We start from the raw sequence: 14,139 nt of genomic DNA on the forward strand, positions 1-14,139 counted from the left end.
AACACTTTACCACAGACATGGCCAAACTTCTGCCCTTCAGGTGTTTTGGACTTCAACTCCCAATGCCTGAGCCTATTGGGAAAAGTAAGATTTTGCCCCTGCTAACTGAACTGAGTGTAAATTACTTTTGCACTTTGAACTTGATTTACTGCGATTGCCGTAAGCTGAAGACAAAGGGAGGAAATGGAAGAGTGAAACTGGGGCATTTAAAAAGCAGCTGAAAATATTTGAGGATAGAGGTTTAATCAGGAATATTCCTGCCAAAGAACAGGGAAACTTCACCCGTTGAATTGATGTCTGCCATGAAAATTACTGTCTAACTGTCTCATCACACTAGAGCATGAATCCACTTTAAATCCAGTTTCTGCCTCCTGCAGAATTCTGGGGTTTGTAGTTTGGTAAGGTCCAGGACCTGTCTGGCTGAGCTGTTTAAAGCCCCCTCCCTAAAGTAGATTTTAAGTGGATTTAAAGCGGATCCAAGATCTAGTGCGATTCTCACTGTGCTCCTCCAGGGCTTTTGGACATCAGCTTCTAGAAATCTCAGCTGTTAGGAATTGTGGGAGCTGAAGTCCAAAACATCTGGAGGAACACAGTTTGAAAAACTCTGGTCCAAGACATCCAAATCCTGAGGATGACAAAATAAAGACATCCAGTGGCAATGGAATCTTTGTCAGAAATCAGTTCTGCCTTTAAAAAGAAAAACCCAACAATCCCTTCCTGACATACAAGTCCACACACACACACCTCATGCATAACCCAGTTCCTTTTAACCACACATCAGCATATGACCAACCCGTTTTGACTCAGCTGATTCACAGAGGCAGTGTTCTGCTCTGCATACAGGTTGGCTTTTGCATGGATTCAGGTGGTGCCAGGAGCAAAAAACAGACCCAGCAGCAGAACCATCTGAACTAAAGAAGCTGGAAGGATCACAGAAGACAAGCCCACCCAAAGGAAGGACAGTGGAGACTGTCAACTGGGCGAGCTATGATTCGGAGAGAGAGTAAGCGGTAAGCAGAACTTCTCAAGTCTTCCTTTTCTTGAATGTCTTGGGGATTTTGCTGGTGTTTGTTCACCCAGTTTGACATCATTATAAATCAGGGGACTTTTATTTTATTTTTTGTTTTTGTTTGAGTTTTTTCCCCCGTTGCAATATAGAAAAGCACTAGATTTCACTGATTAAAACTGGAACAGGTATGGCCAAGCAAAATCGGTGTGTTTTTTAAAGATGACAATGGTCATTAAGGAGCAGAAAAAGACAAAAGGCACATGTACATTTTTGAATACAGCCTGACACCACTTGAACTGCCATGGCTCTCATGATTCTATCGCTTTGAGCCATGCTTTGAGCCGCCCATAATGTACATATAAAACCATTTCAGCATTAATTTTCAGTAGAATGGACAGAGATCAAGATGGAAAGGTATTCAGTCTCACTGATAAAAGTTTATTTATTTATTTTATGACCCGCCTTTCTCCCTGTGGGGAGTCAGGGCAGCTAACAAGATGTCAAGATGCATTAATTTTATAGTGTAGATATACCCTGGAAAGGCAGCAGCAATTTGCTTGTGCTTGAGCCTCTTGGAAAAGGCTAGATTCCTCTCCTTAACTGACAGCAAACTATTTTTGCTTCCATTTACAGCAATAGAAATAAGCTGAGGATAAAGAGGGAAAGTCAGAGGAAGAGTGAGGAACTGGGGAATTTCAGATGCAGCACACAAAGTAGGATGACAAGAGTATTAATTGGGATTGTCCCTGTCAAATTAGGACAGTTGAAAGGGGTCTGCTTCTCCTTTCCCACATGCGTCTTTTTAAAAAGAGAGAGGGAGAGCTATTGCTGTTGGATGTCTATCATGCTCCTCAAGATTCAAAGGTGACACCTGAATGCTGGGATACTGTCAACTGCCACACAGTTCCTTCCCTGTCTACGGAACAATGGTCCTGCGTAGGTGGCACATTTCCATTTCTTATGTCCCTTGGCAAAGATCACCTCTGTGCTGAGAGATGTAAGGCTGTCAATCTGAAACGCCAAAGGGAGAATTTTGCAAGCAAAGAAATGCCCAACCCTGAATTCAGGAGAACTAAGGACAACTTTGTATGACTATGAGACCTTTTTAATTTTTGCAATAACAAATACTTCAGTTGACTCATTCTGTCATAAAGAAAAGATGGTGTGAGGTCAGTGTTATACTGAATACATTTTAAGTACAGTTTGCAAAAGTTCAATGTGTTGTCAAAGGCTTTCATGGATGGAATCACTGAGTTGCTGTGAGTTTTCCGGGCTGTATGGCCATGTTCCAGAAGCATTTTTTCCTGTTTCACTCACATTTATGGCAGGCATCCTCAGAGATTGTGAGGTCTGTTGGAAACTAGGAAAGTGGGGTTTACATATCTTTGGAAGGTCCAGGGTGAGAGAAAGAACTCTTGTCTGTTGGAGGCAAGTGTGAATGTTGTAATTAATCACCTTGATTAGCATCAAATAGCATTGCAGCTTCAAAGCCCTGATATTAATTCAGGGCTCCTCCCTACCCGATGTGATATTAAATGAATCTATTGCACTTTATCTATTTAAAATTTGTAACTCATAATGTACACCTTGCTTATCCGCTATTGCAACCTCATTGTTTTTAATTCGATGTTTTAATACCGTGTTGTGTTTTTTCAGCTACTGTGTATATATTATTATTTATTTTTATTATTGTTCTTTGATGTTTCATATTTTATTTTATCATTGTTTTGTATCTGATTTTGCTGTGAGCCGCCCCGAGTCCCCTTCGGGGGAGATGGAGGCAGGATATAAATAAACTTATTATTATTATTATTATTATTATTATTATTATTATTATTATTATTGTTATTGTTATTGCCTGGCTGCTTGCTGCCTGGGGGAATCCTTTGTTGGGAGGAGTTAACTAGCCCTGATGTTTCCTGCCTAGAATTCCCGTTTTCTGAGTGTTGTTCTTATTTCCTGTCCTGATTTTAGAGTTTTTTAAAATACTGGTAGCCAGATTTTGTACATTTTCATGGTTTCCTCCTTTCTGTTGAAATTGTCCATATGCTTGTGGATTTCAATGGCTTCTCTGTGTAGTCTGATGTGGTGGTTGTCGGAGTGGTCTGGCATTTCTGTGTTCTCAAATAATATGCTGTGTCCAGGTTGGTTATCAAGTGCTCTGCTATGGCCGATTAATTCTGTTATTCCACTTTTTCAGCTGATTTCAAAGTGTGCTCTTTCCTCTTCCCGCTATCCTTATTTTGTCCTCAGTTTACTCGAGTTTTAAGTTCAGAGGTAGTTTCACTCAACTCAGAAGGAGTGACAGGAGTTAACTCAGTACATAATGTTCCAAAGGTTTTCTGCTTAAGAAAGTATTTTTGCCCGTACTTCCCCAGTAATCACTTCTCCTCTTTTGTCTAGCCACATGCTTTTGCTGCCCAATCTGTTCCAGTTTTTAATTAATTAATTTTATTTTTATTTACGCTACTTTTACCCCATCTTTCTCAACCCTGGAGAGGACTTAAGGCAGCTTCACAACATGGCAACAATTCAATGCCTTTAAAAACAGAGTACAAAACAACAATTAAAATAAAATATTAAAATACAATTAAATCAATTAAAACATTTAATTCTATACATCGGGGTAAATCACATGATCCATAGGCTTAGTCCGGGCCATTCCATTAGTCAGTTACATATCTTTCATATCTATTATTGCACCAGATTTCTGAAAGCTTGGACAAAGAGTCATGTCTTTACTTTTTTTGTGGAAGATCAGGAGGGAGGGGGCTGATCTAATCTCCCTGGGGAGGGAGTTCCATAGCTGAGGGACCACCACTGAGAAGGCCCTGTCTCGCGTCCCTGCCAATCATGCCTGCGAAGAGGGCGGGACCAAGAGCAGGGCCTCCTGAGACGATCTTAGACTCCGAGATGGTTCATAAGGGGAGATAAGTTTAATCTGTGAAATGTTGGAGCTCAAGTCTTGGTTGATTTTCGATTCTATTAAAGGACAATGTTAACGTTCCATATGTTATAATTACGACTGTATATCTTCCATTCTAAGACGGTCTTTCCTCCCTCATATAAGCATCTCTATAAATGTGATGTGTCTTAGAATTGCAGGCACTTTTTAGTATTTATATATTAAAAATTAGTAAATACTAATTTACTGTAGAATTTACAATATTCTGACAAAGAGGCGGTGTTTGCTCCTTAAAACCTGATGCAAGCAAGCCCCAGACTACAAAATTACTGTGGAAATGTTCCTTTCTTTTGGTCAAATGTGACTTCATACTTCAAAGTTTGAAAATGGGATGTCATATAAGTTTGGTCTCCCTATATTTAGAGACTAGCTGTGCCCAGCCACGCGTTGCTGTAGCGTTGTCTGGTGGGGTTGGTGAGAAATTGTTGAGGTAGTGGTGGTATTGAATGTCTGTTGTATGGTTGTCTTTATGTTTAGTATGCACACTGAAGTGGATTATATGGCAGTATGGAGTCAAGATAATCCAGTTCAAAGCAGATAATATAAGATTCTAAATGGGTTATATAGCTGTGTGGAAGGGCCTTGAGTCTACACTGCCATATAATCCAGTTAAAATCTATAATGTGTGGAAGAGGCCTAAGTGAGGCCTAACTGTTCCTGTCCCCTGGGCTGAGTTGGTTGCTAGGAGACCAAGTGGGCAGAGCTTAGCCTTCTAACTGGCAGCAATTGGATAAAAACTATTATTCCTCTCCCTCTAATTAGGACTTTATTTTTCTTTTCTTTTTGTTGTATCAACCTAGAGCCGGATGGGTTGCGTTATCAAATTTCGAGGTTGGGGGGCCTGTTGTTTTGTTGTTTTGTCCGCTGCCCTGATGCTATCACTCTTTTATATATAGAGATGTCTAGTTCCAGCTCAAGTAAAGGAGTTGATAAGCTGCAAAGACGTTTGTGTGCAACTACACAATATATATATGCATGCAAGGAAGTTGGGCAAGAGGAAGGAACATTGCCTCGGGATGGATGGTTTATTAACAGATGTACAGAAAGGGCATGGGGAGGGGAATGCAGAAGAATCTGTGGACTTCATCAGACGGGAAGGAGGGGTGCAGGGAAAGTGTTGGAAAGAGTGGGGAAACCATGTGGACAATTTCAACAGAAAGGAGGAAACCACGAAAATGAACAAAATTTGGCAACCGGTAAAAACTCTAAAATCAGGACAGTAAATAAAAGACAAAACTCTGAAAACAAGGGAATTCCAGACAGGAAACAATCAGGGCTAGCCAACACCTCCCAACAAAGGATTCCCTCAGGCAGGAAGCAGCCAGACTTTGAAACTGCAAGGCCATTAAACGCTAATCAAGGTGATCAATTGCAACATTCACACTTGCCTCAAATAGACAAGGGTTCTTTTTCCCTACCTGGATTTTCCAGAGATATATAAACCCTACTTGCCTAGTTTTCAACAGACCTCACAACCTCTGAGGATGCCTGCCATAGATGTGGGTGAAATGTCAGGTGAGAATACTTCTGGAACATGGCCATACAGCCCAGGAAACTCACAGCAACCTACTAAGGGAAGGCTGTGTCCTACCACCTGCCAAGTTTCCAGCCTTGTACTGTATTCTGCTTCTTTGGATGCTGAATGCTACTGCTGTCCAGATATCTTAAATTATGTCTATAAATTGCAAGGTTTATAGTAGTATTTGCCTTCATTGATAACTTTTACACTCTCCTTGCCTAATCTCACCCTGATGTTGCTTTGTTACATATGTCCTAGTTTACCACTTGTGAAATGTTGAATGCTTTAAAAGCCACATCTTTTGTAGGAAATCACGGGCAGAGGCTCCCATCATGACCAATACCGGGACCATCCCAGGCACTGGCAAGATCTACCAGAGGAAGAGCAGGCGGCGCATGACTTGCCCTAACCCCAGGGAAATAAATCAGGCCATAGCCTCCCTCACCTTGGGAGAACTGAACCGGTCCTGCACTTTGGAGGAGCTGATTGAGAAATGCCTTCGCTCTTTTGGTAATTTATTTGTGGCCAGGATTAGATTAGGGTGGTGGTAGAAGCCAAAGGACTGGGGCACTTTGAGTATCATGACTTGTTTTGAAATCAGCCTGGGACTAATCCAGGTACTGAGTAGGGAAAGCTTTGTATTTTAATCTAATGATTTTATCTTATATTGCTGGTATAGTCCCCCCCACCCACCCACCTTTGAAGTTGACTGAATGGCATTGGTGGTTGTTTGATATTATTACTGTTATATAAACCTTTATTTTAACTTGTTTTATTATCTTCTTGTATTTTAAACTGTGTATATTGTTAATGTATGTTACTTTTTATGTTAATGCTGTTACTTTTGTAATTATTATTGTTGTTGTTGTTGTTGTTGTTGTTGTTGTTGTTAAGTACTACATTCCCTTTAAAACGGTGATAGGCAACTTGCCCCCCCCCCCAGATGTTGCAGTTCTCCAACTCATCAGACACAAATAGAAGAGACAATGGTCAAAGATAATGGGAATGGAAATACATTAATGACCGAATAGCCACATGCTCCCTAAATGTCCTTAACTTTTAGAGAGCAGAAATATCTGGTCATTTTATAATTTCTTCCCCACCCCAACGGCTAATTTTGAGCCAATGTGGTATATATAGGGCAGAGGGGGAAATCCCAGTACCTATAATTCCAAAATGTCCAGGCCAATTCCTCTCAAAATCCACCAGGATTCAAATTTGAGAATACTGGGTGTACACGCCAAGTTTGGTCCAGATCCATCATTGTTTGGATTCATAGTGCACTCTGGATGTAGGTGAACCACAACTCCTATAAATCCCTCCAAAGACCTCCGGTAGTTTTTGGTCATGGTGGTTCTGTGTGCCAAATTAATTCCAGGTCCATTGTTGGTAGAGTTCAGAGTGTTCTCTGATTGCAGGGGAACTATACATCTCAGTACCTACAACTCCTGTAAATCATGGTGAATTCTCCCCAAACCTTTCCAGTATATTCAGTTGCTGATCAATTTCTCTATTTGCTGTGTGCTATAGATTGCAGGTGAACTATACATCCCAGTACCTACAACTCCTGTAAATCATGGTGAATTCTTCCCAATTCTCACTAGAATGTTCAGTTGCTGATTAATTCCTCTGTTTGCTGCATGCCATAGAAAAGAATAAGAAAGATTATGGGAGAGGCAGTGGGTGGGGCATGCAAATTCCACACCAATGGAGAGAGTAAGAAACACTGGGGTGTCTGTGGTGGAGGAAAAACAGAAAATCTAGGGTGAAATTGTCCCCGTATGAAAGTGTTCAGTATGGTGGGCAGTATGGTGTTTGTGGAGGACATTGGCAGAGCTCTTGGACATGTTCATGGCGCTCACTATAACCTGCAGTGTCATTGGAGGGAAGGCTATTGGTGTCTCCTGAGTAGTGGGAGCTATAACTATTCATGTAAGTGGACACCCCAGCCACACACATACACAGTGCCATAGCCAGAAAAATTTGGGGGGGGGGGGTTGAACCCCTAACCACACACACACTGGCTACAGACCTCTCGATATCTGCTTGAGATAGTGCTTGGAGGGACTCTTAATTTTTTGCGTCTCATAGACTTAGCATGGGGATTTGGTTAACCAGTTAAAATTCATGAGTAAACCAGGGGTTTTTTTTTAACCTGAAAATTTTTGGGGAGGGGGCTTGAACCCCTAACCCCCCCTCCCCCGGCTACAGGCCTGCACATGCATACATATTTTCGCCTTTATTATGGATGGCTGGATGGATGGCTGGATGGCTGGATGGACGGATGGACGGACGGACACATATATACATACGGGGTTGACTTCACTACTCAGAAATGAAAATTCCCTGGATAACCTTGCATAAGTCAAAGAGAGGCAATGACAAATCTCTTCTAAATAATTCTTCCCAAGAAAACACTAGGATAGGGTTGCCATAAGTCATAGTCAGCTTGATGGCACATAACAGAAACAACGCTCAGTTTATTATTTCTTTTAACCAGGATATTCTGACTGACAAAACAATCAAAAATACTGCTGACCATTAGGAAAATAAGCAATGGATTTGGATTTGCTTTGACTGTACTTTCAATGACAAATTATAACAGCCCTGTGATATTCAATGAGACCAAAGTTATTGTCTCTTAAAATGGGACGAGGAGAAAAAGAGACCCACTAGGCTTGGTGCTATTTATATATATATTTCAAAGGCACCCTGGGGTCACCTAGTCCAACTCTGAGCCATTAGAGAAATCTATAGTGAATCTCCTTCACAGGTGCCCACCTTCAGTGACATATCTTAACAAAGGAGAGTTTCCACCATTCAAGGCAGTGTGGTTTACTGTCAAATAGCTCTTACTGTCAGGAGGTTCTTCCTAATATTTAACCAGAACTGACTTTTTTGTAATTTGAATCCACTGGTGCAGATTGCATCCTCCAGAGCAGAAAGCCTTCTTCCTTTCTACTTATGACAAGCCTTATTCATTTCCACTTTGCAGTCCAGTTCTACTTCCCCTTTGCTTGCAAATAAACTCAGCTTAACTCTTTCCCTCCTCCTCTAGATTTGGATGGGAACCTGTGCAAGAGTGACTTCACGGTGAACATGACATTGACAGTCCACAGTTGGGTGGTCCCATCTGCAGAACTTGCACGGCATCTCCTGAAGTTATATCCTTTTGGAGTGGGTAACTCTGGATTGCTTTGGGGCAACGCCTCATTTAGTATTGTGGACCATGGTGCTTCAGTGGGCAATCCCCGGGCAAGATTAAAGTCTTTGAATCGGAGACCTTCACTTTGTAGCCAGCTACAAACCCCAAGTTTCTATGGAATAGAAAATGTAGTATCAAACTGTGTAGTTGAAGGTTTTCATGGCCGGAATCACTGGGTTGCTGTGAGTTTTTTGGGCTGTATGGTCATGTTCCAGGAGCATTCTCTCCTGATGTTTCACCCACATCTATGGCAGGCATTCTCAGGGGTTGTGGGGTCCGTTGGAAACTAAGCAAGTGGGCTTTATATACCTGTGGAAAGTCCAGGGTGGGAGAAAGAACTCTTGTCTGTTGGAGGCAAGTGTGAATGTTTCAATTGGCCACCTTGATTAGCACTAAATAGACTTGCAGCTTCAAAGCCTGTCTGCTTCCTGTCTGGGGGAATCCTTTATTGAGAGGTGTCAACTGGCCCTAACTGTTTCCTGTCTGGCAATGTCAGGAGAGAATGTTTCTGTAATATGGCCATACAGCCCAGAAAACTCACAGCAACCTTGGCATGAAACTGCTATAATTCTGAATTTTTCTCTTTCTGAAAAAGAAAGAGGAAAGTACTGGAATGTATTGGAGAATCCCAAGATTTGCATGACTGGGATAGTCCTTAAAAAAAAGATTCAGCAACAAAATTCCATTAAAAATCCTATAAGTGTTAGTTATATTTAATAGGACAGTAGCCACAGAATGTTAACACTTAGTTGGGATGGAGTACTGGAATAATGTAGCTTTCCAAGTGTTGTTGGACTGCAAATCCCAGCAGCATCAAATAATGAGAAAGATTCAAAACATCCAGAGCCACATGATTCCCACCTCTGATATAGAGTTCAGTTACTAGTATCTCTTGAAGGAGGAGAGGAGATTGCAGTAAGAATGCGGGCTGTTTGCTTTGCTCAACAATTTGAAAGAACTCTTAACTCAACTTGCTACATACCAAAAAGCATCCAAGGAGAAGATGCAGGCACGCCAGCTGAGGATCTGCCACTTCATCCGGTTAGAATTATTTCCCCATAATTCTCTTTTCCTCCCATCCTTTTCTTTTTTTTATTATCTAATTTTTATTAAGCAAGAAAATAAAGAAAAAAGAAAAAAGAAAAAAAGTTATATTACATGAAACTGGGGGAACAATAAATGTATAGGAAAGTATGAAATACAGTAGTAGAGAAAAAGAAAAAAAACAATAACAAACCCACACACACAGACGGAAAAAAAGAGAAAAAAAGGGGGTGTTCGATGACTTCCACTCTTACTCCTCCTGTGAAACAGCAATTTATTAAAGTCATTATAAAAGCTAAGTATAAGTTCTTTCCCCCTTACATCTTTAATATTTCTTAAGGTAGTTTTCTAATGACCAGTCTGTTTTTTTCAATCCACTGCCACAATTTTCTTTCAATAGAAATGTTAACTTATCCATATCTTTTAAATCCATGATCTTGATGATCCAATCCTTCATTTCAGGAGTAGTGTCCAGCTTCCATCTTTTGGCAAAGACTATTCTCGCTGCTGTTGTCAAAAAAGTAAATATTTTGTCCAAGTTTCGATCTGCAAATAATCCCAAATCAAACATGCCCAATAGGTAATATTCCGGTTTCATAGGGAAAGATTTTTAAAGAATTTTTTGACATTCGGCATGAATATTTTTCCAAAAATCTGCTGGTTTTTTGCATGACCACCATAGATGAAAGAATGTACCTTCATTTGTCTTACATTTCCAAAATTTATTGTCCATATTGTGGTACATTCTTCCCAATTTTGCTGGAGTCATATACCAGCGGTGCAACATTTTCAGATAGTTTTCTGCTAAGTCTGATGCATATGTGTACTTTACTTTCCTCTTCCATATTTCTTCCCATTCATCAATTTGTATTGGTCTTCCAATATTTCTTGCCCACTTTATCATTGAGTTTGTGGTTTGTTCTGTTTCGGTGGACCATTCAAGAAGTTTATTGTATATTACTGTAAAAAGGCAAGAAAGGCAGGGGTGGGCAAAGAACAGTATATTGTATGTAGGTTGGGTATATTTTTGAGACCCAACTACATCTTCCCCGAGATAGTTTATTCTCAGGTACGAAAAGGATCATTTGTGTAAAGGGCAAATGACTTAGATGAATCTTCATCACATTCAAATGCATGCCTGGTGGGAATATAAAGGGTCTTCTGTCTTTCTGAGTGCAGATGGAAAAGTGGGGTGGCAGAGGAAGATCAGGATAGTCTTTCCCAAGTTGTGACAGTATAAACTCAGGCTTAATCTCTGCCTCTGGCTTCAGGTATTGGCTCATTAAATTTCCCGAAGCCTTCCATCTGGATCCGCATTTGGAGGAGGCTATGGCTGAGATTTTGGAAGTGGTGAAGAAAGAAGGCCATAAGGAATGTTGCAATCTGCTTGACACATCCACTGTGTGAGTTTGATTTCTTTTTGGTTCACAAAATACTGATCTAGGAATATTAGTTTTGGATTACTTTCCTGGTCTGGATGCTAAAAGTTATTGATTAATCAATTAATTAAATTAATCAATCCCGCTTTTCTCCCATGGTTGAGATTCATTCATTCTAGGAAATGATTTTCTTTCCTACCCGTAACTCTTCCAGGTTGTAAATGCAAACTAAAATGGGGCAATGAAAGAGGAGAAAGCCCCCAATTAAAGCCATTGCAGTATGTTTTTCAGGTGGGAGAAAGCTCAGCATGGGGAAGCGGGTTAATTTTGCCTGCCTGCAACTACAAAATGAAGTTCAACAGGGATAAATGCAAGATACTTCACTTCAGCAGAAAAAATGGAATGCAAAGATACAGAATGGGGAACACCTGGCTAGACAGCAGTACGTGTGAAAAAGATCTTTGAGTCTTTGTGGACAACAAGTTAAACATGAGCCAGCAATGTGATGCGGCTGCTAAGAAAGTCAATGGGATTTTGGCCTGCATCAATAGGAGTATAGTGTCTAGATCCAGGGAAGTCATGCTACACCTCTATTCTGCCTTGGTCAGATCACACCTGGAATACTGTGTCCAATTCTGGGCACCGCAGTTGAAGGGAGATGTTGACAAGCTGGAATGTTTGCAGAGGAGGGCAACTAAAATGATCAAAGGTCTGGAGAACAAGCCCTATGAGGAGCAGCTTAAAGAACTGGGCATGTTTAGCCTGCAGAAGAGAAGGCTGAGGGGAGACATGATAGCCATGTACAAATACGTGAAGGGAAGTCATAGGGAGGAGGGAGCAAGCTTGTTTTCTGCTGCCCTGGAGACTAGGACGCGGAACAATGGCTTCAAACTACAGGAAAGGAGATTCCACCTGAACATCAGGAAGAACTTCCTCACTATGAGGGCTGTTCGGCAGTGGAACTCTCTCCCCCTGACTGTGGTGGAGGCTCCTTCTTTGGAGGCTTTTAAGCAGAGGCTGGATGGCCATCTGTCGGGGGTGCTTTTGTTGTCGACCGCGTTTTAGGGGATCGGGCCCTTAAGGAGAGAGCCGATCCGGTCCTGAGAGAACGGACCTTGGCGGAGCCAATAGGAAAATATGAGCCGCAATACAACCTGAAGCCGAAATGAAGAAGGTCCGCCAAAGTTGAAGGAAAATCCGCCAAGGAGTCTTTATCGAGCGATTCAGCTGAAGAGGACTCTGGTAGCGATCATTCAGTCTACTAGGGTCCCACATAATCAAAATAAAGCCATATTTATACAAAGTTTCAGTCTGACAGCCCTTTGAATTTCCCGCCCCACTCCCCCGCCCATCTGATCGCTGGTAGGCTAGAAGGTTGAACGAGGCGGGCTTTCGTTTCCCGCCTTGCTCTGTTGGCCCAATAGGGAGCTGCTTTTTGTCCCCACTCGAGCCAATCAGGAAGGAGAAGGCGGGAGTTATTGAAACAATGAAGTGACTGAGCAGGAAAGATCGGATTAATTCCTGCCAGGCCGATTTCTAAAGGGATTAATGACAGCAATCAAGGATGTCCGAGTTTCTGTCATGTATACAGATTTTAGATATGCCTTGGGGTGTCAGGGGTGGAAGTAGAGATGGGTGGTGATGGGCCACAATTGACAGTCTCTGCAGGGCGCCTTCCTGAGGTGTCCTGGATTTCCCTTTGGAGGAGATATGACAATGTTTGCCTTGGGGGCGAATCACCTTTAGGTCAATACTCCGAATTCGGCGACTCAAGCCCTATATTGTCCATGCAATCTGAATTTGATTGGGTTAAGCGGTGGCGGATTATCCTTTTGTTTTTGGGAAGGGAAGCCTGGGTCATAGGAACTGGGAGGGGTTCTGGGGTTCAGGTTGAGTTCAAAATATTTCCTATTTGATTTCACGACTTGACAATTATATGAAATAAAATGATAAATAAAATAAAGTTGGAATATAAACCCTGCTGGGAAAAATACATATTTTCCGGGGATCCCAAAGAGTACAAATACATATAGGCAGATAGATAGATTTCAAGGAAATAAGGGAGAATCCATAAAGGTGGGTTACATTGCATAAAGGGGAATCATGAATGATATAAACAATTGAAAACATTTGATAAGAACGAAGTTCACAACATCTGGGGAACCCAATATGGAAATTCATAAAAGTGGAGTTTTAGCAGCATGATTTTACAATTCATGAAGTTAGCCCAACGATTAGAAATTCATACAACAGTGATTCATGAGGGTGTCCAGGTACATAGAATATGAAAATTCACGGATACATTGGGAAAAGAGTTCATCTGTGGTGGAAGGAATTCATAGAAATAGCATGGGGAAGAGGTACATGTGGGTTGCAGTCTTTGGAAATATAGGATTTCATAAGTTCAGGGGTAGGTCTGGGAAGAGTGTTCTTCTCATTCATAAAATTATGAAGGTGTGAATGAAACGTGGAGGGCGCCCGTCCAGGCACCCTCCTGGCAGCTGTAGAGAGGGTGAAGGTCCTTGGAGAACTATGTCTCCCCAGCGGGAGAGCGATTCCCCCATCCACAGTTCGCAGAAAGGGACCAGTGATCTCTGAAAAACCATCCCGCGGGTCACGGGGAGAGGAAAGTCCGGGATAAGGCTGGAAGAGAGCAGTCTGGCTTGAAAGGAGCAGCCGGTTCCGTTTGACAGTCAGCTGATGAGGTGCCGAGAACTGGACCGATTTTGGTTCCGCTGGTGGTCCTTGGGTCAGGAGCCTTAGGAAGGGTTAGGACTAAAAGAGGAGCATGCTAGGGGTAATTTTGATAAAGATATGAGCCAATTTGTATCGTCCGCCGTATTAACCTATGGCGGGGAAGCCTCCGCCAGGGTTTTAAAGGTCGGACGCGTTTGAGAGAGAGAGAGAGGGGGGGGGGGGGTGGCGTGCAAAAGAAGGAGTCAGGGAAAGACACAAAATAACCAGATAGAGAGTGTTACTGTTAAAAATGAATGCTACTTTTATTGGGGGGATTTGTTA

The 14,139-nt window shown here is 41.8% G+C and overlaps 1 protein-coding gene across 1 annotated transcript in view; it reads left to right on the forward strand.

Moving 5' to 3' along the window:
- The first annotated feature begins 417 nt into the window (after positions 1-417).
- The window catches only part of rasgrp4 (RAS guanyl releasing protein 4), a 38,323-nt gene continuing 24,601 nt past the window's right edge, over positions 418-14,139 (forward strand). Inside the window, exons 1-5 of the mRNA XM_008119940.3 lie at positions 418-1,010; positions 5,801-6,003; positions 8,552-8,657; positions 9,677-9,739; positions 11,014-11,145. Coding sequence (XP_008118147.2) covers positions 988-1,010; positions 5,801-6,003; positions 8,552-8,657; positions 9,677-9,739; positions 11,014-11,145 — 527 coding nt within the window. The 5' untranslated portion in view covers positions 418-987. The remainder of the gene's footprint in view (positions 1,011-5,800; positions 6,004-8,551; positions 8,658-9,676; positions 9,740-11,013; positions 11,146-14,139) is intronic.

This window comes from Anolis carolinensis, unplaced genomic scaffold (assembly GCF_035594765.1).
Source record: "Anolis carolinensis isolate JA03-04 unplaced genomic scaffold, rAnoCar3.1.pri scaffold_10, whole genome shotgun sequence".
Lineage (NCBI taxonomy): Eukaryota > Metazoa > Chordata > Lepidosauria > Squamata > Dactyloidae > Anolis > Anolis carolinensis.